At 49.5% G+C, this 21,750-nt stretch overlaps 2 protein-coding genes across 4 annotated transcripts in view; one reads left to right on the top strand and one right to left on the bottom strand.

Annotated features, from left to right (window-relative positions):
* CKAP5 (cytoskeleton associated protein 5) overlaps window positions 1–753 on the top strand; it is a 115,297-nt gene extending 114,544 nt beyond the window's left edge. For all 3 annotated transcript variants that reach the window (XM_030331548.2, XM_030331550.1, XM_030331549.1), the window contains exon 44: window positions 41–753. In XM_030331548.2, the coding sequence (XP_030187408.1) occupies window positions 41–286 (246 nt within the window). In that variant the 3' untranslated portion in view covers window positions 287–753. The remainder of the gene's footprint in view (window positions 1–40) is intronic.
* Window positions 754–3,418: 2,665 nt separating this feature from the next.
* Window positions 3,419–19,947, bottom strand: F2 (coagulation factor II, thrombin). The gene is made up of 14 exons (XM_030333219.1): window positions 19,841–19,947; window positions 19,304–19,467; window positions 18,572–18,596; window positions 18,212–18,262; window positions 16,673–16,778; window positions 16,424–16,560; window positions 14,740–15,054; window positions 14,273–14,398; window positions 14,066–14,192; window positions 13,224–13,391; window positions 12,520–12,693; window positions 12,118–12,299; window positions 3,821–3,891; window positions 3,419–3,679 (listed from the first exon to the last, which is right to left on the bottom strand). Exons 1-14 carry the CDS (start codon window positions 19,917–19,919, stop codon window positions 3,536–3,538), a joined length of 1,869 nt encoding a protein of 622 aa, XP_030189079.1. The 5' UTR covers window positions 19,920–19,947; the 3' UTR covers window positions 3,419–3,535.
* Between the last annotated feature and the right edge of the window lie 1,803 nt (window positions 19,948–21,750).

Raw genomic sequence — 21,750 nt, 5'->3', positions numbered from 1 at the left:
CACCGACCCGCTTGACCAATGTCTCCCCTTGTCTCCACAGCAAGATGACCGACCTCCGCTGACCTCTCTGCTCTCCAAACCAGCAGTTCCCACGGTTGCCTCTTCCACAGACATGCTGCACAGCAAACTCTCTCAGCTCCGGGAGTCCCGGGAGCAGCACCAGCACTTGGACCTGGATTCTCACCAGACTCACTCTTCAGGAACCACGACCACGTCCTCGTCCTCCACGGCTAACATTGACGACTTGAAAAAGAGACTGGAGAGAATAAAGAGCAGTCGCAAGTGAAGCCGCCCCAGCCCCCGGCACCCCGCAGCTTCAGTTCACTAAACTCGGAGTCCTCCTAGTCGAAGGGCCTCGGCAGGCCTAGCACACAGACTGGCCGGCTGCACACACCGCGGGTCCGGGAGGAGCCGCCGCGGCGCGAGTCGTTGTACATACTCTGCTTCTCCGCCAGCGCCCTGCCTCTAGAAGACCGTCCGTGTAGTAGTTTAGTGTACAGACTTGTAAACAGCTGCCCTCCTCTCAGCTCCGACTAGTCTCCGTAGCCTTTGTCTTTTATTTTTAACTGCTCATTTGTAAAGTCGTCCTGATCTTTCCTAGCTTTTAACTATTAGAAACTTTAATAGTTTTTCCTTTGAGTTTGTGAGCTCTTCTCCCTGTAGCCCTGAAGGGTCACTGTATTCTGTATGAATGCATGGCATGGTACAACTAATTTAAGAGTCTTTTATAAATAAAGTTTGCATTAACTAGAACTGTCTCCCAAGAGGCTCCGTATCTGGGCAGCTCTGTCATCGGTCCTTGGGCCCGGCCGGCCAGCACCCACGGAACGGTTAGGGAGGCCCCCTCACGGAGCAGCGCCGGGCCCGGGTGCACAGGCTCGGGCTTCTGCTCCCTTGGGAGGAGCAGCAGAGCACCTTTCCTGCTTCCACCTGCAGCCCCCGGGAGAGCAGAGGAGTCCCTTCCCCATTTTGAGGCCCTGGTCATGACTTCCCTCCCACCAGCACTGTGGTTCCAAGGAGCTCTCGGGCTTCCTGCCACTTTGCACGCGCGATGGGCCCCGTTCTGGCCGGGCCGCGGTGCCTCTCACACGGGGACTGGATTGGGGAGCATCTGACTCAAGGAGGTGGGGGGACGTTCAGGAGCTTCCTGCCTGGTTTCTGGCGTCTGAGTCTAAACCCACAGCTGCTTCATGCTCAGTCTGAGGACCAGAAAGGGAACAGAGGAGTCTCCTCCGGGATAAATTCCCCAGGGCCTCCCTCCACAGTCAGAAAAGCCCTTTGGCACTAAGAGGCTCTGGATTCACACGGGCAACTTCTTGGGCAGCCAGTGGGGTCAAGGAACTTTTTTCTAGACTACCTTTCACTCAGCTGGCGCTCAAGAAATGAAAGGCTGGCGGAAAGTTGCATCTAGTGTGGTTCTCAGGTGGCCCCCGTGCTGCCTGGAATCACACTCGCCTCTGCCCCCCCGCAGCGGGAACATGGGAGTAGGCGCTCCCTGGAAGGAAGACCCAGGAGTTAGTTTGCTGCTGTGCTAGGACAACGTACTTGGAAGGAGTGGCTGTGCTTGGGTCAGCGATTTGTATGCTGACAGCTGTGTGGAAGGGAAGCGATCTTGAGAATGTGTACCCTTGTTTCAAAAGCAGAGTTGGGATACTCGAATTCTTAATCCATTTCCCCAATCTGGTTAAAAGCTCTGGGCTGGGGGCACCTGGGTGGCTCAGTCGGTTAAGCATCCGACTTCCGCTCAGGTCACGATCTCATGGCTCGTGAGTTCAAGCCCAGCGTCAGGCTCGGTGCTGACAGCTCAGAGCCTGGAGCCAGCCTGGGATTCTGTCTCCCTCTCTCTCTGCCCCTCCCCCACTCACGCTCTGTCTTGGTCTCTCAAAAATAAACGTTAAAAAATAAATTTTAAAAAAGCTCTGGGCCGCCAAGGTCCTGCAAACTCACTGAATTCCCAGTTTTCCCCCTGCTTTCTGGTCAACCAGAACCAAACAAGGGCAAAGGAACTCAGTCCCAATTCTCTGTTCCTGAAAGTATTGAAAAACGGGAAGGGAAAATAAAGAGGGAAGGGGACAAAAGTACTTACCTTCAGTCCCTTCCCACTCTAAACCATTATAGATCTTAGTTGAAGATTCTAGGTCACAAATGGTGATCATGGTGGCATCCATGTTCTTCTCCCAACGAGCTCAGGGATGAGACTTCACAGCACAGTCCCCAGAGAAGTATCAAGTGATCGGCATCTCACGCCAGCTGACACTCAGTGTTGTGCCTGTTGCAGGCTGTGGTGCCTCACTCCCCAGCCACAGATGCACCGAACAGGAGTGGCAGCGGGCCATGGTGCAGCCGGAAACTCGGCGGAGCCGCGCAGAAGGGCAGTGGTGCGTCCGCCGTGCTCCGCCCTAGACCAACGACCTCTGCCAGGAGCAACCTTCGAGAACATGCTGTGACTCTTGGGACTCGGACATTCGTCCAAACCCTTTCTGAATCTACTTATACACCCTCTAGGTCCCATTTCGTAGAGAAACAAATTGCTCGGGTCTGATAACGATGACGTGAGTAGAAATCCCAGGAAGCAACAACCCCACCAACGTGCTATTTGCAGGGGCCAGAGGAGGGGAGTGGCAGAGCAACTTTGATCACACCAGGCAGGAGTGAGCATACAGGCGGCCGTGATTTATGCACAGCTTACCAGGTACTGGGCACTTGGCTAAGTACACCATACATGTTACCTAAATTACTCCTCAAAACCTTACTGAGGCAAGTAATGTCATTTCGTACATCTTCTATGTAAGGAAACAGGCTCACGGAAGTCAAGTGCCTTGTCCGTGGTTCTCCCTTTCCTACCCCAGAACACTGAACCCAGACAGTCTGACGCTGGGGCCCACCGAACCACCATATCCCACAAGACTCTCAGATGAAGGCACTTCAAATAACTGAGCCTGTTGGGGGCATTAATCTGATGTCATTTTAATGACGTGCAGAAGCACATAGGGACTTCCGAGGAAAGCGGGAGGTAAAGAGAAAGGTGTACCTACTCACCCCTCATCGCTCCGGTCTTCCTCCCACCTCTTCTCTGGTCCTGGGACAAGCGCTTTACAGCCCTGACAGCAGAGCGACTGAAAGCACAGGTTTCAGTATCTTCTGTGCTCCAAGTCCAACTCTGACCCTTCTTAACTACGTGACCTTGGACAAGACGCTTCTCCTAGTTGATTTCCTCACCTACCTCTTACGAGCACGAAATGAGCTAACCCACGAAGGCCCCAAGTCCGGAACATTTTCAGTGTTCCTACTCTCAGGCCACCACCTCCCCATCACCTGCCCCCCCCCCCCTTCTAGGACTGGGGGACCCGCTAAGTCCTGTCATCCAGTCGGACTGGCTCTTCCAGAGCTGCCCACGAATGGCACTGGGAGCGCTGAGGCTTGTTGACAGGCACTTTTATTGAGAACTATACTTTTAGGAACAAAGCACAAAAATAATTCCTCCGACTTGGTTTCTGTGATTTTGCAGCGAGGAGCCTAGAAGGTGAACGGCCCCCTAACTTCCAGACTGATCAATGACCTTCCGTATCCACTTCTTCAGGCGGAACACGTGTGTGTAGAAGCCGTATTTTCCATCCCTGTCACAGCCTTCGCCCCATGAGACGATGCCCATTTGGTACCAGCGGTTGTTAAAGGGGCTCTGAGGAAGAGACATGGGGATTCCAACAGAGTCAAGTCCAAGGCAGTGGCAGGCAACTCCTCCTGAAAACTGGGTCCGTCCTTACCCCCCTGCACCCTCAGAAGATCCAGCCACCAGCTCCTGGCCTTCAGTGATGCTTACCTTCATGACAAAGGGTCCCCCGCTGTCGCCTTCACAGGCATCCCCTCGCTTCCCTTCATTGGGCTTGTAACCTTGAGAAAGAAGAGTAGAGCTCAGGCGCAGAGCTCGTGCTCCCTCCACTCCTCTGGAAGAGACAGCTGGCGAGTGTCCACTTGACCCTTTGTGGTCATCCTTGACTCCTCACTTCCTCACCCCTCACATCCAGTCCTTATCACGGCTCTGTCTTCAGCACGCATCCCGGTCAGCTAGTTCTCACCGCCTCCATCCCTGGTCACAGCACAGGCATCTCTCCCCTGAACTAGTTTCCCTATCTCACGCACGCGTGCGCACGCACACCATCATCATCACCGGAATACGGAAAACACCCAAGCTTCAAATCAATTTAGTATATTTAATGGGCATCTAATATTAACACTTATGTGGAGAGGAGAATGTAAATATCTACTAGATAAAAGAAGTGGGTAGAACTGAATTGGAACCTTGTAAATGACACCAAATCTACAAAATGAACGGATGACAACTAAAGAGATCCATACCAAGATACTAGGGAAACAAAAAATAAGAATAAAAAGCACCTTGGCTAATAAAAATTCTCCCCCCAAACAACCACGAAACAGAGGAAAACTAACTGAATGAAATTTCCTCAAGCAAAAGTGTAGGATGTAACAAAATACCTTGAATCAGACATCCAAAAATTTTAAATAAATGGACAAATCAGTAGGAAGAAACACAAAGAAAGGGACTGAAGTGGAACTCAGACCAAAGAAGAAATCGGAGTCCCTTAAAAGAAAAATAAGACCTTGGAACAAAACTAATATTTATTATATAATCCAAGAAAACTTACAGAAATAAAATAAGATTAAAGGTATACACTGAAAGGATCCACACGGGGTAGCTGGCAAAAATGACCTGAAACACTCAGCTCTGGGACATATCCCAATAAAACTTCAAAGATGAAGGAAAAAACCCTCAAAGCCTCCAAGCACAAAAGACCAAATACCTCACAAGTTCTAAAGAATGACACCAGCATCAGATTTTCAAAACCAACATACAAAGTAAGTAAGCAACAACAAAGCTATACTTCTTTTAAAAATTCAGGGAAGGAAAACGTAAGCCACGGATTTTATACACAGCCAATCAGAGCTTCCGGTGTCGAGACTACAGAAAAACAGTTAACAAACACAAACTCAAGAAATTCTACCACCATAACCGTTGTTGAAGAACCTGCTTCATCCAAGAGATGAATGCTTTAGCAAAAGGGCTGATTAACTGTCCTGACAAGTAGAAAAATGAAGCTAAAAATATCAAAGATCCTGAAAGAGGAGAGTAAACTCACTGATTGTTGTCAACAGGTGGGAGTTAAGAATTAATAGGTCATATAAGAAAAGAAGGAACAAAAGGCATTTCAAAAAGGTAGAAGCCCAAAGATAATCACTAGAACAAAAATGCAAACCTTCATAAATATATAAATTTAAAAACACAAAGAAAAGATCACATGGGAAAAAATACAGCAAATGAAACATAATACACGTGATAATCACAAAATACAAATACAAATTCAATCATATCGATAAATGTGAATGGGCTTAACTCACTTAAAAAAGAAAAAGATTTCTTTTAATTCTTCCTCTCTTTTTTTTTTAAAGTTTATTCATTTTGAGAGAAAGAGCGTGAGCAGGGGAGGGACAGAGAGAGAGAGAGAGAGAGAGAGAGAATATCCCAAGCAGGCTCCAGGCTCTGCACAGAGCCTGATATGGGGCTCGATCTCACAATGGTGAGATCATGACCTGAGCCAAAATCAAGTCAGACAGATAGGGGCTCCTGGGTGGCTCAGTCGGTTGAGCATCCGACTTCAGCTCAGGTCATGATCTCGCAGTCCATGAGTTCGAGCCCCACGTCGGGCTCTGTGCTGACAGCTCAGAGCCTGGAGCCTGCTTCAGATTCTGTGTCTCCCTCTCTCTGACCCTCCCCCATTCATGCTCTGTCTCTCTCTGTCTCAAAAATAAGTAAACATAAAAAAAAATCAAGTCAGACATTTAACAGACTGAGCCAACCAGGTGCCCCTCCCTAAAAATGATTTTTAATTTGACTCACAAAGCAGGACCTAACTATGCTAGATATAAGAGACAAAACAAAGTGATTCATAGAGGCTAAAGTTGGAGGGATGGACAAAGGTATATCAAGTGAATGGAAACAAAAAATGAGGAAGAAACAGTGATCCTGAAGTTGAAAATAATTTAAGGAAGTAGTACACTTTTAATGCTAAAAAGCCACAATTCATAATGAATAAATAACAATTACCACTATCTGTGCTAAACAGCACAACAACCACATTTATAAAGAGACTGTAAACAATGCAACGAGACAGAAATACATTAATAGAATTTAACACAAACTCAGTAAAAGATCAAGTGAACTGAAAATAAGTAAGGATATAAATGACCTAAATAAGAGGGCACCTGGCTGGCTTAGTCAGTAGAATCTGTGTCCCTTGGTCTTGGGGTTGCGAGTTCGAGCCCCACACTGGGTGTAGAGATTACTTAAAAATAAAATGTAGGGGCACCTGGGTGGCTCAGTCTGTTAAGCATCCGACTTCGGCTCATGTCATGATCTCAGTTCGTGAGTTCAAGCCCCGCGTCGGGCTCTGTGCTGACAGCTCAGAGCCTGGAGCCTGCTTCGGATTCTATGTCTGCCCCTCTCTCTACCCCTCCCCTGCTCACGCTCTGTGTCTCTCTGTCTCTCGATAATAAATAAACGTTTTAAAAAAAATGTTAAAACACAATATATAAAATAAGGTGCTAAGGAGTAAAAAAAATAAATAAATAATAGATTGCAGTACTCTAGAAAGATACAACATAGACTTGAGCAAATGGGCAGACATTTCTTGTCCTTGAGAAGAATGACATCAAAAAGATGTCACTTCTCCCTAAATTAATTTATAAATTTAACACAATCCCAACAAAAATATCCATAGGCTTTTTTTTTTTAATGGAGCTAGACAAATTGATACCAAAGTTCATACAGAAAAACAAACCTGCAAGAATTGCCAGGAAAACACTGGAAAAGAAAAACAGGAGACAACAAACCCTACCAGATATTAAAACATACGCTAAAGTCTCTATAATTAAAACAAGACAGTACTTTAATAGAATAGACAACAGACCAGGAGAACCAAATAGAATGTCTTTGAATAGAAACAGATTTGAACACAAATAGAGCCTAGTATGTGACAAGTGTGACATCTCAAATCACTGGGGCAGAGGCGCCTGGCTGGCTCAGTTGGTAGAGCACATGACTCCTGGTCCTGGGGTTGTGCGTTTAAGCCCCACGCTGGGTGTAGAGCTTACTTAAAAAAAAAAAAAAAAAAAAAAATCAAATCACTGGGCAAAGATAGAATTTTTAATAAATGGTGTGGGGACAGCTGGTTAGCCATTTGGACAAAGAGAAGTTAGATCCATACCTTGCATCATACCCAAGAATAGACTCCAAATGACTCAGGGGTCCAAGTGTAGAAAAATGAAACTAAGTACTAGAAGAAAACGTGAGTGAATTTCTCTATGACCTGGATGTAAGGAAAGTTTTTCTAACTCCATCAAAATCCAGACGCAGGAAAATATTAATACCTTTGGCTACCTAAAGAAAATTTTTAATTAGAAATGGTAAAAGGTTGGGGCGCCTGGGTGGCTCAGTCGGTTAAGCGCCCGACTTTGGCTCAGGTCATGATCTCACGGTCTGTGAGTTCGAGCCCCACGTCGGGCTCTGTGCTGACAGCTTGGAGCCTGGGGCCTGTGTCTCCCTCTCTCTGACCCTCCCCCGTTCATGCTCTTTCTCTGTCTCAAAAATAAATAAACATTAAAAAAAATTTTAAAGAAACGGTAAAAGGTTATAAACGTTAAAAACCGAACTGGGAGAAAATATTTGCAACATATATCACAAACAAAGGCCTATACTGCCAATACATGAAGAACTCTCAACAATTGATGGGAAAGGGACAAAAAAATGGGCAAAAAACCATGAATAATTCATAAAAAATACTATAAAAATGGTCCTCAAGCATCTGAAAAGATGTTCAATTGCAAAATATTGACAACAATCTAAATGCCCCCACACAGGAAACAGTTGAATAAGCTATGGTACGTCTACATAATGGACTACACGGTGTGGCTTTTTTTTTTTTTTTTTTTTTTTTTTAAGAATAAGGAAAACAAGGGGCACCTGGGTAGCTCAGTCAGTTAAGCATCTGACTCTTGATTTCAACTCAGGTCATGATCTCATAGTTTGTGAGTTTGAGCCCTGCATCAGGCTCTGTGCTGATGGTGTAGAGCCTGCTTGGGATTTCTCTCCCTCTCTCTCTCTGCCCCTCCCCACCTCAAAAATAAACAAACATTAAAAAAAAAAAAGGAATAAGGAAAAAAAGTCTATAACCAATATGGAGTGAATTTCCCGGATATATAAACTAAAAAAGCAGGGTGCCTGGGTACCAGGGTGCCTCAGTCCATTAAGCGTCTGACTCCTAATTTCAGCTCAGGTTATAATCTCACGGTTTGTGGGTTTGAACCCCACATCAGTCTCTGCATCGACAGTGCAGAGCCTGCTTGGAATTCTTTCTCACTCTCTCCCTCCCCCTCTCCTGCTCTCTCTCTCTCTCAAAATGGTTAAGTATCCAACTCTTGATTTCGGCTCAGGTCATGATTTCACAGTTCATGGGTTCAAGCCCCACATCGCCTGGAGCTTGCTTTTGATTCTGTGTCTCCCTCTCTCTCTGCCCCTCCCATGCTCATGCTCTGCCTCTCTCTCAAAAATAAACAATAAAAATTTTAAAAAAATTTTTAAAGTTTTTGTAAAAAGTGAAAAAAGCAAAATACAAAAGAACATCTACAGCATGCTACGGTGTGTGTAAAAAGAGGGAAATAAAAGGGGCGCCTGGGTGGCTTAGTTGGTTGAGCATCCAACTCCGGCTCAGGTCATGATCTCGTAGTTCATGAGTTCCAGCCCCGCGTCGGGCTCTGTGCTGACAGCTCAGAGCCTGAAGCCTGGTTCAGATTCTGTGTCTCCCTCTCTCTCTGCCCCTGTCCCCACTCACGCTTTCTCTCTCAAAAATAAATAAACATTTTTTTTTTAATTTTAAAAAGGGGTGTTTGGGTGGCTCAGTCAGTTGAGCCTCTGACTTCAGCTCAGGTCATGATCTCAGTTTGTGGGTTCGAGCTCCACATTGGGCTCTGTGCTAACAGCTCAGAGCCTGGATCCTGCTTGGGTTTCCATGTCTCCCTCTCTCTCTATCCCTTCCCTGCTCGTGCTCTCTCTCTCTCAAAAATGAATATACAATAAAAAAATTGTTTTTAATTAAAACAAAGCAGGGGAATAAAATACATATGTGTCTGCTCATTTGTGCTAAAAGAAACACAGGAAGAAAAAAAAAAACACAAACTACTGCTATGGGGTGACTAACAGCCTGGATGGCAATGGAGTGGAAAGGATAAGGGGGTAAAAGGATAGAAGGGAAAGGGGAGTGTCACTGTCTGAGTTTCAGAAGCATGTTAATACTCCAAAAATAAAAATGACAAAGATGGGATTCAACAAAGTTGAATACAATTAGAAACAACTAAGCCTAACTGTATTTTAAATAAAAACACAGAGAAGATCAGAAAAAACTAACCCATGTTACTTGAGAGAGAGAGAGCATGAGCAGAGGAAGAGAGTCAAAGGGGGGGAGAGAGAGAATCCCAAGCTGGCTCCATGCTGTCCACATAGAGCCCAATGCAGGGCTCGATCCCAAAAACTATGAGATCTTGACCTGAGCCAAAAATCAAGAGTCTGACGTTCAACCAACTGAACCACCCAGATACCTCCCAAGTTACTTTTGAACACAGCATTTCAACTATGTATCTGTAGGCCGAAGACAGAAACACTGTGAAGAAATGCTGATCCTTAGTAGGATTGTTTTTCGCCGTGAGATGGATGGGTGATTCTGAAACAATGTATTCTAGTATTGATCAAATAAGTTAGTATCATATGAATAATAGGAGTCAAATTTCTCCCTACAACAGAGAGTTACAAATATGGGAAGGGAGAAACTAAAATTAATCCTGCTGGATTGCAGTAGGCAGGTTCAGATAGAGAAACTGATAGATGATAGAAAGAAAAATCAATCTAGATGTTAGTGTATGCATAATACACACGTTTTCTAGATCTGTCTGCTGAGAGGACATAGAAGCGATGACATCTCAGTAGCAATGTGCACACCTAGCACCCAGATCTTGGTTTCTAAGCACTGTTCTCCACTAGAAAGAAGGTGGGTTGAATCTGGAATATCTCGCTCTGCCAATGTAAGAAAGTACTCAGGAATGACAGGGACATCAAAAGTCACAGAAGCCAGGGTGAAGGGACTCCCACTGGCCAAACTTGGCAAATTTGAAAATCAAAATAAATAATGATAGTAGCAAAGTATAGCCCTTAGAATAAAGACCCAGGAGTCCACACTGACAGAATGAAAGAAAGGAGAGGGCTCCCTTACAATGAAATAACAAATAAATGTAGAAGGAATGACAGAATTAGAAAATTACCATTAGGCAGCCCTCCAGAGTTGGAAGAATGGTTTGATGAGAAACAGAATACATAGTGTCAAAGTTTCTCCCCACAAGATAGTTATTAGCAGAACCTCAGAGTGAGAAACTGGCCAGATGCAGACACTACCTTAACCAAGAAGTCAGAGTTAATCTCACCAGGTATGGGACAAATTGATATCACACGCCTGCTAACGGAGCAGACTTAGAAGGACACAGCATGGCTTAGCCTGAATCTGATCACAAGGAAACCAAAACCTTAGATAAACTGAACTGAGAGCCAAGCTAGAGATTCACTGGGCTGCACTTGCCAAATATGTCCAAGCCATGGAAGACAAAGAAGAAAGACTGACAACTAAAGACGGTGTGTGACCCTGGATTGGATCCAGATGAGAAAAACCTTTTCCCCCTTTGCCTTAGAAGACATTAGTAAGTAGGACAACTGGAAAACACTTGAATAAGGTGCACAGATTAAATAATGGTATTATATCATTATTAATTTCCTGATTTTAACAATTGTACTTGTTATGTTAGAGAACATCTTTGTTTTTTGGATCTATTCAACTATGTGGGTAAAAAGGCATATGTATAATTTACTCTCAAACAGTGTGTGTATATGTGTTTATATGTCTATAAATACACACACAAAGTGGGGGACAGAATCTTGATGACAGTATACAGGAATTCTTTGAATTATTTTTGTGACTTTTCTATGAGTCTGAAATCACACTAAAAAAAAAAAATTTTTTTTTAAAGTAAGCTCTGTGCCCAATGTAGGGCTTGAACTCATGACCCCTGAGATCAAGAGTCCCATGCTCCACCAACTAAGCCAGCCAAGCACCCCTAAACTAAAAATTTTTAATTAAGTTAGACCATCTATTCACCTGTCCCCAACCCTCCAAAATTTCCTATCTCAATAAAAGCCAAAGTCCTTCAAGGCCCTTAAAGAAGTGCCCATCTATGCCTGCCTCCCTCCCTCCCCTCATCTACTGCTGCCCTGCCTATGTTTCCTGCACTCCAGCCACACTAGCCTCCCTGTTGTTCCTCAGACACACTAAGCACACTCCCACCCCAGGGCCTTTGAACCTACTCTCCCCTCACCCTGAAGTGCACTTCCCCTAGACTGGCTCTTCTTCACTTCTTCTAGTCTCTTTTCAGAGAGACCTTCTCCAGCCTTGACCAACCACTCTCTTTAGCCTACCCTGTCCCCATCTCTCTCTCCCTTACTCTGCTTGATTTTTCTTCCTAGCAGAGGTTGCTATTCTACATCTGTTTACGGACACTCTCTCCTAGGAAGGGAGCTCTCTGAGGACACAGGCATTGTGCTTGGGTCCTTGTTGTATACTGTAGAATATTGATCACAATAGGCATTCAATAAATATTTGCTGAATGACTGAACAAATGGCTTTTCCTCCACCCACGGCCTCATGCTGTGTGGACTTACGTCTATCAACAACTTAACCAGTGACTAGCACACCTAGTAGTTTATAATATAAATATCACACACACACACACACACACACACAATCTAATCTAACCCTCACACTACCTTACAGGATAGAGACTTTCATCTCCATTTTACAGAGGAAGAAACTGAGCCTCCGAGAGGTTACGCAACTTTGCCCGAAGCCATTTGGCTTGTAAGTGACCAGATCCAGGATTGGAATAGGCCTGTGCCCTTCACATGTCTCAGTCCCCCCCACCCTGAGGCCCAGAAGCGCCCGGGGGACTTGCCAGCACAGAACATGTTGTCCGTGATGCGGATCCTGGTGGACGCCCTGCAGACCGGCTGCTCGACAAGTGGCAAGTTCACCACCTGCAGGACGCTGGGCTGCACCTCACCAACACTGGCCGTCCACGTCTCCTTCAGGTTGCCCCAGCCTGTCACCCGCCCTTTGTATCCAGTCTGGATCAGTCTTTGGGGAAAGGAGAAGGACCTTGTGAGAACTGGCCCCTCCAGGAGCCCCCTGGCCTCAACACTCCCTTGGAGACCCGAATCTAAAACACCGGCGCAGAAAGAACTTCTGGGTTTACTCTGAGCCCCCGAGGCCTGGAAGGGGAAGGAACTTCTGCAAGGCTGCAGTGTCCCCCAGGCCCAGAACCCAGCCCGGAGACCCCCCACCCCCTGAACCCCACCTGGCCACTGTGTCCTTGTCAGGCAGGCACACGGGGTGGATGTAGCTGCTGAAGGCGATGGGCTTCTTGAGCTTCAGCAGGGCAATGTCGCGGTCCAGGTTTTCCCTCCAGTTGTACCTGGGGTGGATGTAGATCTTTTCCAGCATGGAGATCTTTTCAATGCTTCGTTCGTACCTGCGCAAACCCCAACAGGGAGACAGAGAAGCTGTAAGCCACCTGGTGGGGGGCAGCCAGTCCCTGAGAAGAGAAACCACCTGCCCTCGGGGTCCAGGAAAGGGGCCACCCTCAGGCCACCAGTGAAGGGAGAGCACTGGCTCCTGCCCTGGCAGCATCTTCCGGCCTGAAGCTGCTCAGGGCTTTGGAATCAAAGAGTCCAGGCAGGTGGGGGAGGAATGTAGGCTGCAGGCCCTGGTCCAAACAGTCTCTGTTCACAGCTTACACTTGGGCCGCATCCTGGTGCCTGCCTGGAGGGGAGCTGGAGACTGGCCAGGATTTCATTCTCTGCAAAGCCTTAGTTTCTCTGTCCCCAGCTCCAAACCTCAGCTGAGACATGGCCAAATGGACCTCACAGCAGAGACTGCTGGGTTTTCTACTGTGGGACATGTACAGATATATCCCACATGCCCCAGAGCCACCAGAGCCCCTCACCGTCACCCTGAAGGACTCTGAGCCCTGGCAGACATCCATGCGCCCCCATCCTGTACCTGGTGCGGGAGTGCTTGCCAATGCGCACCAGAAGGTCATTCTCGGTGAAGTTCTTGTCCCAAGGCGGGTACAGGAGGCAGTGGGCAGCGGTGAGGACCCAGCGGTCACTAATGAGGCTAGCCCCACACAGCAGTTCCTGGGGACTCTTCCGGAAAAGCATCACCTGCCTGGGAGGGGGAGTGGGCAGCATTAGGAGCTAGGTGGGCTGCCTCTCCACCTGCCCTAAAGTAGAAAAGTCCCAGGTTTAAGAACTAACTGGACAGGGGTGCCTGAGTGGCTCAGTCGGTTAAGTGTCCGACTTTGGCTCAGGTCATTATCTCTCTGCACCTGATCTCGAGGTTGGTGAGTTCAAGCTCAGAGCCTGGAGCCTGCTTCGGATTCTGTATCTCCCTCTCTCTCTGCCCCTCCCACACTCATGCTCTGTTTCTGTCTCAAAAATAAATAAACATTAAAACACACACACACACACACACACACACACACACACACACAACAACTGGACAGAGCTGCCTGCTAGGCCTAGAACCCAGCTTGATCTGGTTGCCCTTGAGAACTGGAGCCTCCACATGACCCCAAGGGGCTGCCTCCTGCTATCTGCACCCTCCCCAGCTTCTGCAGGTCCAGAATTTGCACAGCCTGGCATAGCTCTGGGGTCAGAGAAACAGACTGAAGTAGGCAGACCCCTTAAGCTCTCTGGGCCTCAGCTTCACCCTCTGCGTGTAAGAAGCAATACCCCCAATCTCAGAGGAGTGTCAGCTGTCCTGAGCTGGGAAGCCCAGGCCTGTGAGGGAAGAGCGCCCCGGCGGGTGTACCCCCCCCCCAGGCTGTCCCCACGACGCACCAGGGTGCAATGCCAGTCTCCGCGTCCCAACCCTCCACGATGCGCCCGTCGATGTAGGAATCCAGAAGCTCCTCTTCTGTTTTGTCCTTCAACGACTTCTTCTCGAACAGAGGCCGCAGCCCACAGTCTGCACAGCAAGCCCGGTGTGAGGAACCGAGCTGTGCCCCGAGCCCCACGCCTCTCCCCCCGCCGCCGCCACCACCTCACCTGCCTCCCCGGCGCCGAAGGTCTTCTCGTTAAAGAAGGTCTGGAACTCCTCGGCCGTGGTGCGTCCCTCGATGGGCGCGTCCGGGTCCTCGGCCAGCCCGTCGCTCACGTCCTCCAACGGCTCCTCTGCGGAGAGCAGGCACGGCTGGGGCCGGGCCAGCCTGCGCGCAGCCCCTCTTCAGCCTCCCCAACCCCCACCCCTCCCCGGGCGGCCTCGGAGGCCCTTGGGCAAGACGCTGAGAGCCCAGCACACCGCGGCCTCGGGAACTCTGCGTCGGGCCCGAGCGGGTTCAGCTGCGCGTGGGGCCAGACCGGCCCTACCGCCGGGAGGAGGCGCTGCCGCGGACCGCGCCCCCTAGCGGTGGGGCAGCCCTGAGTCAGAAGAGGCGCTGCTCGGCTCCGCCCCCAGGCTCCGCCCACAGCCTCAGGCTCCGCCCCCAGCCTCAGGCTCCCCGGCCCCGCCTCACCGCAGTAGTCCAGGTTGCAGTACTCGAAGTCACCAGGCCCCCCGGAAACATAACACCACACGCCCTCCTCGTCCCCGTCCGGGTTGCGGCAGAAGTTCTCCTCCAGCGGCACCAAAGGGTTGAAGTCCTGGTTCTTGCTCAGGGCCTTGGCCTGACTGCTGTCCCAGGCCAGGCAGGGGGACCCATGTGTGGTCACCGCCAGGCGACCGTGGTAGTACCGGCCACGCTCAGGGATGCAGGAGTCCGATGGAGGTGGCAGATTCACCGTGGAGTTTCTGGAGCGTGGGGTCGGCTGTACAGTGACGCCCCCCTGGCCTGGTGGGTGGGGAGGCAGGGGAGCAGGGTGGGTGGAACCACACGTGGAGCCAGACGCATAGGGTTTGACTCCCTGCCTTCCAACCTTCTTCCTATGTGATCTCAGGTCCCTTGACCTCTCTGAGCTTTACTTTGCTTGCCTATCAAAGGGGTGACTAATGCCATTCTTGCAGGGGTGTTGAGAAATTTAAACAAAATACATACTGTAAGGGTGGGGTGCAACATGGGCCAGAAATAGCAACTAGGTTTCACCTCCTGGGCTATCTGCCACCTGTTGGTAGTGGCTGCCTGGAGTATTTAAAGAAGGATTCTATTTTTATAGGGGCACAGCAGGAAAAGTAGCTGGGCTGAGTGAGGATGCCTGCAACGTGGGGCCGGGGGGCAGGCTTGTGTAATGGTAGCTGCTTTTGTTACCATGACTAGTAATTTGCTGTAAGTCCCAGGATCAAGTATTGGGTCCAACAGGAATGCATGAAAGACAAAGAACACCAATCCATATTTGGTGGACGAATTCTTTACCCCTGCCTGGCCCCACATCCTTTGCCCTGTGATTTTATAGGCAAAGGTGTACTTGTCCACCTGGTGACTTTGGCCTTGATCATGTGGCTCACCCTGGCCAATGGAATGTGACAGACTGATACCCCAGCTATGAGTCTAGGCCTGAGACACACTGTGTGTTTCTATTCAGTTTTGTACCTCTACCGTCATCTTAGGAGATGGTGACTTTCAGCCTCAGCCCCAGGATGAGTAATGTGAAGCAGACCAGGATCCAACCCACCCAAGGAGCCAAGCTCAGCTGGACCCAATGTTTGAAGCCGAACCAGCAGCCAAGCCCAGCCTGCATAAGTGGCTACCACAGACACAGGCAAGCACAGCTGAGATCAGCACAGCACCCAAGCTGACCCTCAGACACATAAGAAATAAATGCTTATTGGTGTAAGCCCCTGAGCTTTTGTGGTTGGTTGTGATTTTGTGGGTTTTTGCAGCATTATTATGGCTAGAGCTAACTGACACATCATGCAAAAGAATAACAACAGAATCATTCTGGGCTGGACGTAAAGCACTCTGTAGTGCTCAGAAAAGGGCCCATGGACTGAAATGGTTAAGGAGGGCATCCTGAAGGGAAGAGAGCCTCAAGCAGGAAGGAAAGCATATTTGGAATGAGCCACAGCCTGGGTCATAAGGAAGCAAAGACAGGGGAGGCAGGTGAGGTCAGCTCTCTCTGGTCTGCTGACTTCACTGACCCACAGGCCCAAATATGTTATAAATATCTAACCCATGCCTAAAGGTAGCCAGGCTCTCACTTCCTGTCCCAGGCTGCTAGGCACCTGAGCCTTGGCCATGGGCTGCCTACTCATCCCCAGCTCACCACAGATGGGGATGCTGCACTCTTCCCTCCGCACGGTGGGGTCCGTAGTATAGCACCAGGGCCCAGTGGTGCTGCCATCTGGGTTGCGGCAGAAATTCTCCTTCAGGTCGGCCCCAGGATGGGTGGTATAGTTGATTCTGGAATAGGGAATTGCTCAGCAGAGGCCATGCCCCCCACCCCCACCCCCGCCCAATGTCTCCTAGCCCCATATGCTCAGCCCCGCGGGCGACAGGCCTACCCATCACTCACTCAGGCTTATGTGGGTAACGACTCCTCCATAGCTGGCACTCGATGCCTGACCGGGTGAAGCTCACATTCCCTCGGTAATTCATACCCAGACCTTCAGCACAGTTACCTGCAGAGACCCCGGCCCACATCTCTTACCCTGAGGATCTTTCCCCTCTCCCACTTAGCAAAGCTCTGTCTGTCTACCTCCTCCAAACTACTTCTGCTCCACAACCGTTAACCTGCATTTCCTCAGCCACCTCCTCTGTACCCAGCAGTTCACCAATCTATTTAACAATGCTCACCTAAAATTCACTGAATACCCACCATGTGACGCCCATGTGACAGACACTGTGCCAGGTACTAAGGACATCGTGAATAGTAAGACATAGTCAGGGTAGGTGCCTGCCCTCGTGGAGCTTATAATCAGTGGCTCCTCAGGGCCAGTAGGGTGACAAAGTGAACAAGGTCCTTCTAATCTTGCCCTGGTCTACCTGTCCTGTTATCTTAGCTCCTCATGCATCAGGGCCTTTGCACATGCTGTTTCCTTTGCCTTGGAATGCTCTTTGGTTGGTTCATCAGTGCTTCCCACAAATTTAGGTGGAACTCTGCCTCTTCTGGGGGGCTGTCCCTGATTCTGCCAGCAAACTAAATGTTCCTTCTCCTGGCATTGTCTTGGCACCCGGAATAGAGCTTTTCCGGCCATCACACTGATATTTTGTATTTTTGTTTCCCTATGAGACTGTGAGATCCTTGGCTCTCTTAAAATCCCCAGCATTCAACATAGTGCCTGGTACATAGCAGAGGCTTAGTAAAATGTCTGTTGAATAAGTTCTTTAACAAATAAAAGGCCAATGGTTAAAGAGTTATTGTTAAGAGCTAGGGTCTGTTGTTATATAAAAGATGTATTCAGAATGCTGTGGAGGAGGGAGGAGGCTCCTTGCAGGCTTAGCAAGGTGATGGCTTTGAACTAGTCCTTGAAGGATAGGAATGTTTTCAGTAAGTGGTGACAGTTGCTCCAGGGGAAGATGACAATGAAAGCAAAGGCCAGGAAGTAGAAACATCTTGGCATGCACAGAGAAGTGCTTGCTGTTGGAGTAGCTGGGGGTCTGGGTCTACGGTTGGTACAATGGGAGATAAGGCTGGAAGGGAAGGTTAAGGCCAGACCTGCAAAGTTTGCCAGGCTAACAAGCCTGTGCTTCATTCTGGGGGCAATGGGCACCCCTCAACGTCCTGAAGAACGAATGTGACATCATCAGAGCTCTGCCCTGGGAACCTGGGGAAGACGGACTGGCATGGACGGAGGCTCAGATGAGAATAGGCCTTAAATATGAATTCATTATCTATTCATTCATTTGTTCCTCCAACATTAATCATCTAATTCATTGCTGGGTACAGAGCCAGGTGTAAAGAAAGATACATCCTTGACCACAGGAACAGAAAGGCAAGGTCAGGTGCTAGAGGCCACCACTGCTGGGCCACAAACCTTAACCCACCCGACCTCGCTCTTCTCCCAGGCTGCTTGCTCACATCCTGCCCCCAACCCGCACATTAGCTCCTCACCTTCCAGACATTCCATGAGCTTGTCTCGAGGTTTCCTCACTGACTCACAAGCTGGAAAAGACCCAGGAACTTTTGGGATTGGGGTGGGGACAGGATGGGCTCAAGTAGAGGGTGGGTGAGATGAAATGCAAAATCAGAGAGAGGGACAGGCAGATGGTAAGAAGGAAGGAAGGAAGGAAGGAAGGAAGGAAGGAAGGAAGGAAGGAAGGAAGGGAGGGAGGGAGGGAGGGAGGGAGGGAGGAAACAGGCATGGGTGGAGGGACGGATAGGTGCATGACCAGAAGATTCTCCAGAGTAGAACATCCTCTCACTGGGGTCCCCAGGACTTCCTTCCAAGAGCAAGCCCTTCCCAGTGCTCACCTGTGTACTTGGCCCAGAATACATCCTGAAAAATAAGGGCTGGCATGAGGTTGTGGCACATTCTGTTTTGTTTCATTTTGTTTTTCAATAGACTTTATATTTTCTCCTTAAACCTTCTTCTTTCCCTCACCCTGGTCACACAGGGGGCAGGCTCTGGGGAGGTTTGTGGTAGTTTTCCTATTTTTGTTTTCAGAAACACAAGCCCACTAAGGAGAGGAGTATTTGAGGAGAGGGGAGTCCCTCCCCCAAACAACCAAAACCATGGGTGGGCTAGACTGGAGAAGGGGGGTACGTGGGGCCCAGGCAGAGCCCTGGGGAAGGGAAAGGCTGCACCAAGCACCCAGAACCCCGAGGCCTCACCAGAGTCCCACACTCCACAGGCCACTGCCCCACCGCAGAAGAGCTGGAGCTGAGAGTCCATGTGGGCCAGGGCCAGGGCCCCCAGAGACCTCAGTGCACATGTGCAGACAGACATATGAAGACAGAGCAGCCCCTGATGATCTGGAGCCTCACCAGGCCACCAGATCTTGACAAAGCCCGGGTGTTGAGCCCTCCAAGAAAGGCTGAGGTCGCTCATCTCCACAACCCAGTGAAATGGGGCCCAAGAGGACCTGAAGTTACCAACAGCTTAAGAGCTGAGACGTCCCTTGCTGCCTCATTTGTGGTCCCAGAGCTGGGCCCGCCTGGACGGCCCTTGCCCACCCCCCACCCTGCCGCGTAGCCGGCCTTCACCGTGGCAAAGGAAGACTCCAGGGCCTCAAAGGCCTCCTCGTAGCTGCACAGCTCCTCCACACACTCTCGCTCCAGGTTGCCCTTGCGCACTTCCTCCAGGAAGCCACTGTTGGCACGTCGGACCCGCTGGAGCAGCGATAGTGCTTGCTGAGGGGCCAGGAACACTGCAGGAGGAGGGGCGTGGGACAGCGGCCTCAGCGAGCCAGGCCGTCTTGGCCTCTGTGGTGGCAGGAAGCGGGCCTGGCCTGCCCCGCTGGCTTCCGAAAGGGATGCCTGGGATAGCAGCAGGACCCAAAAGGCTGCTATCAGTAGCCTACCAGCTCCTCTCCATTCACTGGACACCCCACTCCCCATCCTGAAGGAGGGGAGCAGTCACTGGACATCCAGACCTGAGCACTCGACTCCTTCCCTAAGCCGTATGCTGTAGGCTAAGACCCACCTGGGATTGGCCCTGTGTTCTCGGTCAAGGCAGGAGACCCTGGCCCATGGGCCCATATCCCAGGCTATCAGCCTGTTCCACCTCCAAGCCCCTCTTACCATGCTGGCTGTGCACAAGGCTACACAGGGCAGCTAGGGCCAGGCAGCCAGGTAACCACAGGCCTCGGATGTGCGCCATAGTGTGTCAGCTCCTGGAACTCTGAGGGCTTGTCCTGACCCCTCTGGGTTAATGTTGAACTAACATGAAGAAATCAGCCAAGAGGGAGAGGTCACCAAGTCAGGGCCATGGGACTAGTGGAGATAGTCCACCCCCCACCATCCAGGAAGACAGGCCCTCCTGGGACCAGGGATAGATGGTCTGAGAGGAAGTCACAAAGGAAAGGTCAGTGTGCCCACCGTCGCCCAGCCCCTCCCTCCTGGAGACATGGGCCAACTGGGGCTAGTGGGCACACCAGATCTTCCTGAGGCTCCTTCCAATCCTCACACATGGTGATGGTTGCTTTAATCTCCATGAGCCTCAATGTCTGCATCTGTACAAGGAGACCAGGACTAACGGCAATTATGAATGTAATGCCCATGAAATGTAATAAGTGCTTAATAATCAGCAGGCATTATGTATAAACCTGTGGGAGGTTTATGTAATCACAACACACAGATAAATGAAACCAGAGACAAGGGTGTGGCCAGATGAGAGCTGCTCTCCTTGCCCCAGCCTTTCAACCACTTTCCTGCCTGGGAGCTGAGGAGGTGTGGCCACCAGTAGTGGCTGCTTGGGAGGAGGAGCCAGGTCCAGGGCCTTTGGGCCTCTGGTTTGTTTCCTCTCACCTCCTAGGACCGGCTGCTGGCCCCAGAACAGGGACCAGCCCAAATCCTTGGGACTCCTCAGCAGGGCCCCTCCCTCTCCTCCTATCTGTCGTGGGCCAGGCCTAGAGTGACTGCTGGCCCTACCCTGCCCCTCACCCAGCCCCACTCCCATCCCTCCCCCATTTTCTGTTTGCATTCCACAAGGTAAATATTAGTCCTGCATCTATGAGGACAGAAGGACAAAGAGCAGGAACACAGGGAGCACAGGTTCCTGTCTTGCCATCCTTCAGGCCTGGCTGTTTGGGTCTAGACTGCCATCATGTAGAATCTGGGAAGATCACAGGGCAAGGCCCAGTGCCAAGCAGAGCAGAAAGACAGTTGGCACAGAGCTGGGGGTCAGGACTCCCACAAACCAGTTTTATTCATATATATGTGTGTGTGTGTATATGTGTGTGTGTATATATATACACACACACACACACACTGAGAGATCATGACCTGAGCTGAAATCAAGAGTCGGAAGCTTAACCGACTCAGCCACCCACGCACCCGTTGATTGTTTTTTAAAATTTTTTTTTTTTCAAGGTTTATTTATTTTTGGGACAGAGAGAGACAGAGCATGAACGGGGGAGGGGCAGAGAGAGAGGGAGACATAGAATCGGAAACACGCTCCAGGCTCTGAGCCATCAGCCCAGAGCCTGACGCGGGACTCGAACTCCCGGACTGCGAGATCGTGACCTGGCTGAAGTCGGACGCTTAACCGACTGCGCCACCCAGGCGCCCCCCGTTGATTGTTTTTTAAATAGAGGTTTAACTTATATGCAGCAATGTTAGAAAAAATCTAAGTGTTTAGCTCACATTTTTATGCATGTGCCCGTGTAACCACCAGATCAACATTTTTAGCCCGTTTCTTGCATGCTGTCCCTAAGTGTCACTGTTGTAATCACCATCACCCTAGAACAGTTTTGCCTATTTTTTTGAAATTAACAGAAATGGAAACCTACAGCATATACCTCTATGTATCTGGCTTCTCAGATTCATTCATGTTGTGTGTATCAGTGAAGCTGCCATAGCATCTCACTGCATGAACAGAGCATGTTTTATTTATCCATTCACCTGTTGATGGGCATTTGGATTAGTTTCCTGTTTTGGCTATAATGAATAGTGTGGCTGTAAACAACCATGCACAAGAGTAGATTTGCTGG

This window comes from Lynx canadensis, chromosome D1 (assembly GCF_007474595.2).
Source record: "Lynx canadensis isolate LIC74 chromosome D1, mLynCan4.pri.v2, whole genome shotgun sequence".
NCBI lineage: Eukaryota > Metazoa > Chordata > Mammalia > Carnivora > Felidae > Lynx > Lynx canadensis.
The sequence above is the reverse complement of the archived record's forward strand: the minus strand, read 5'-3'. Positions and strand labels throughout refer to the sequence as shown.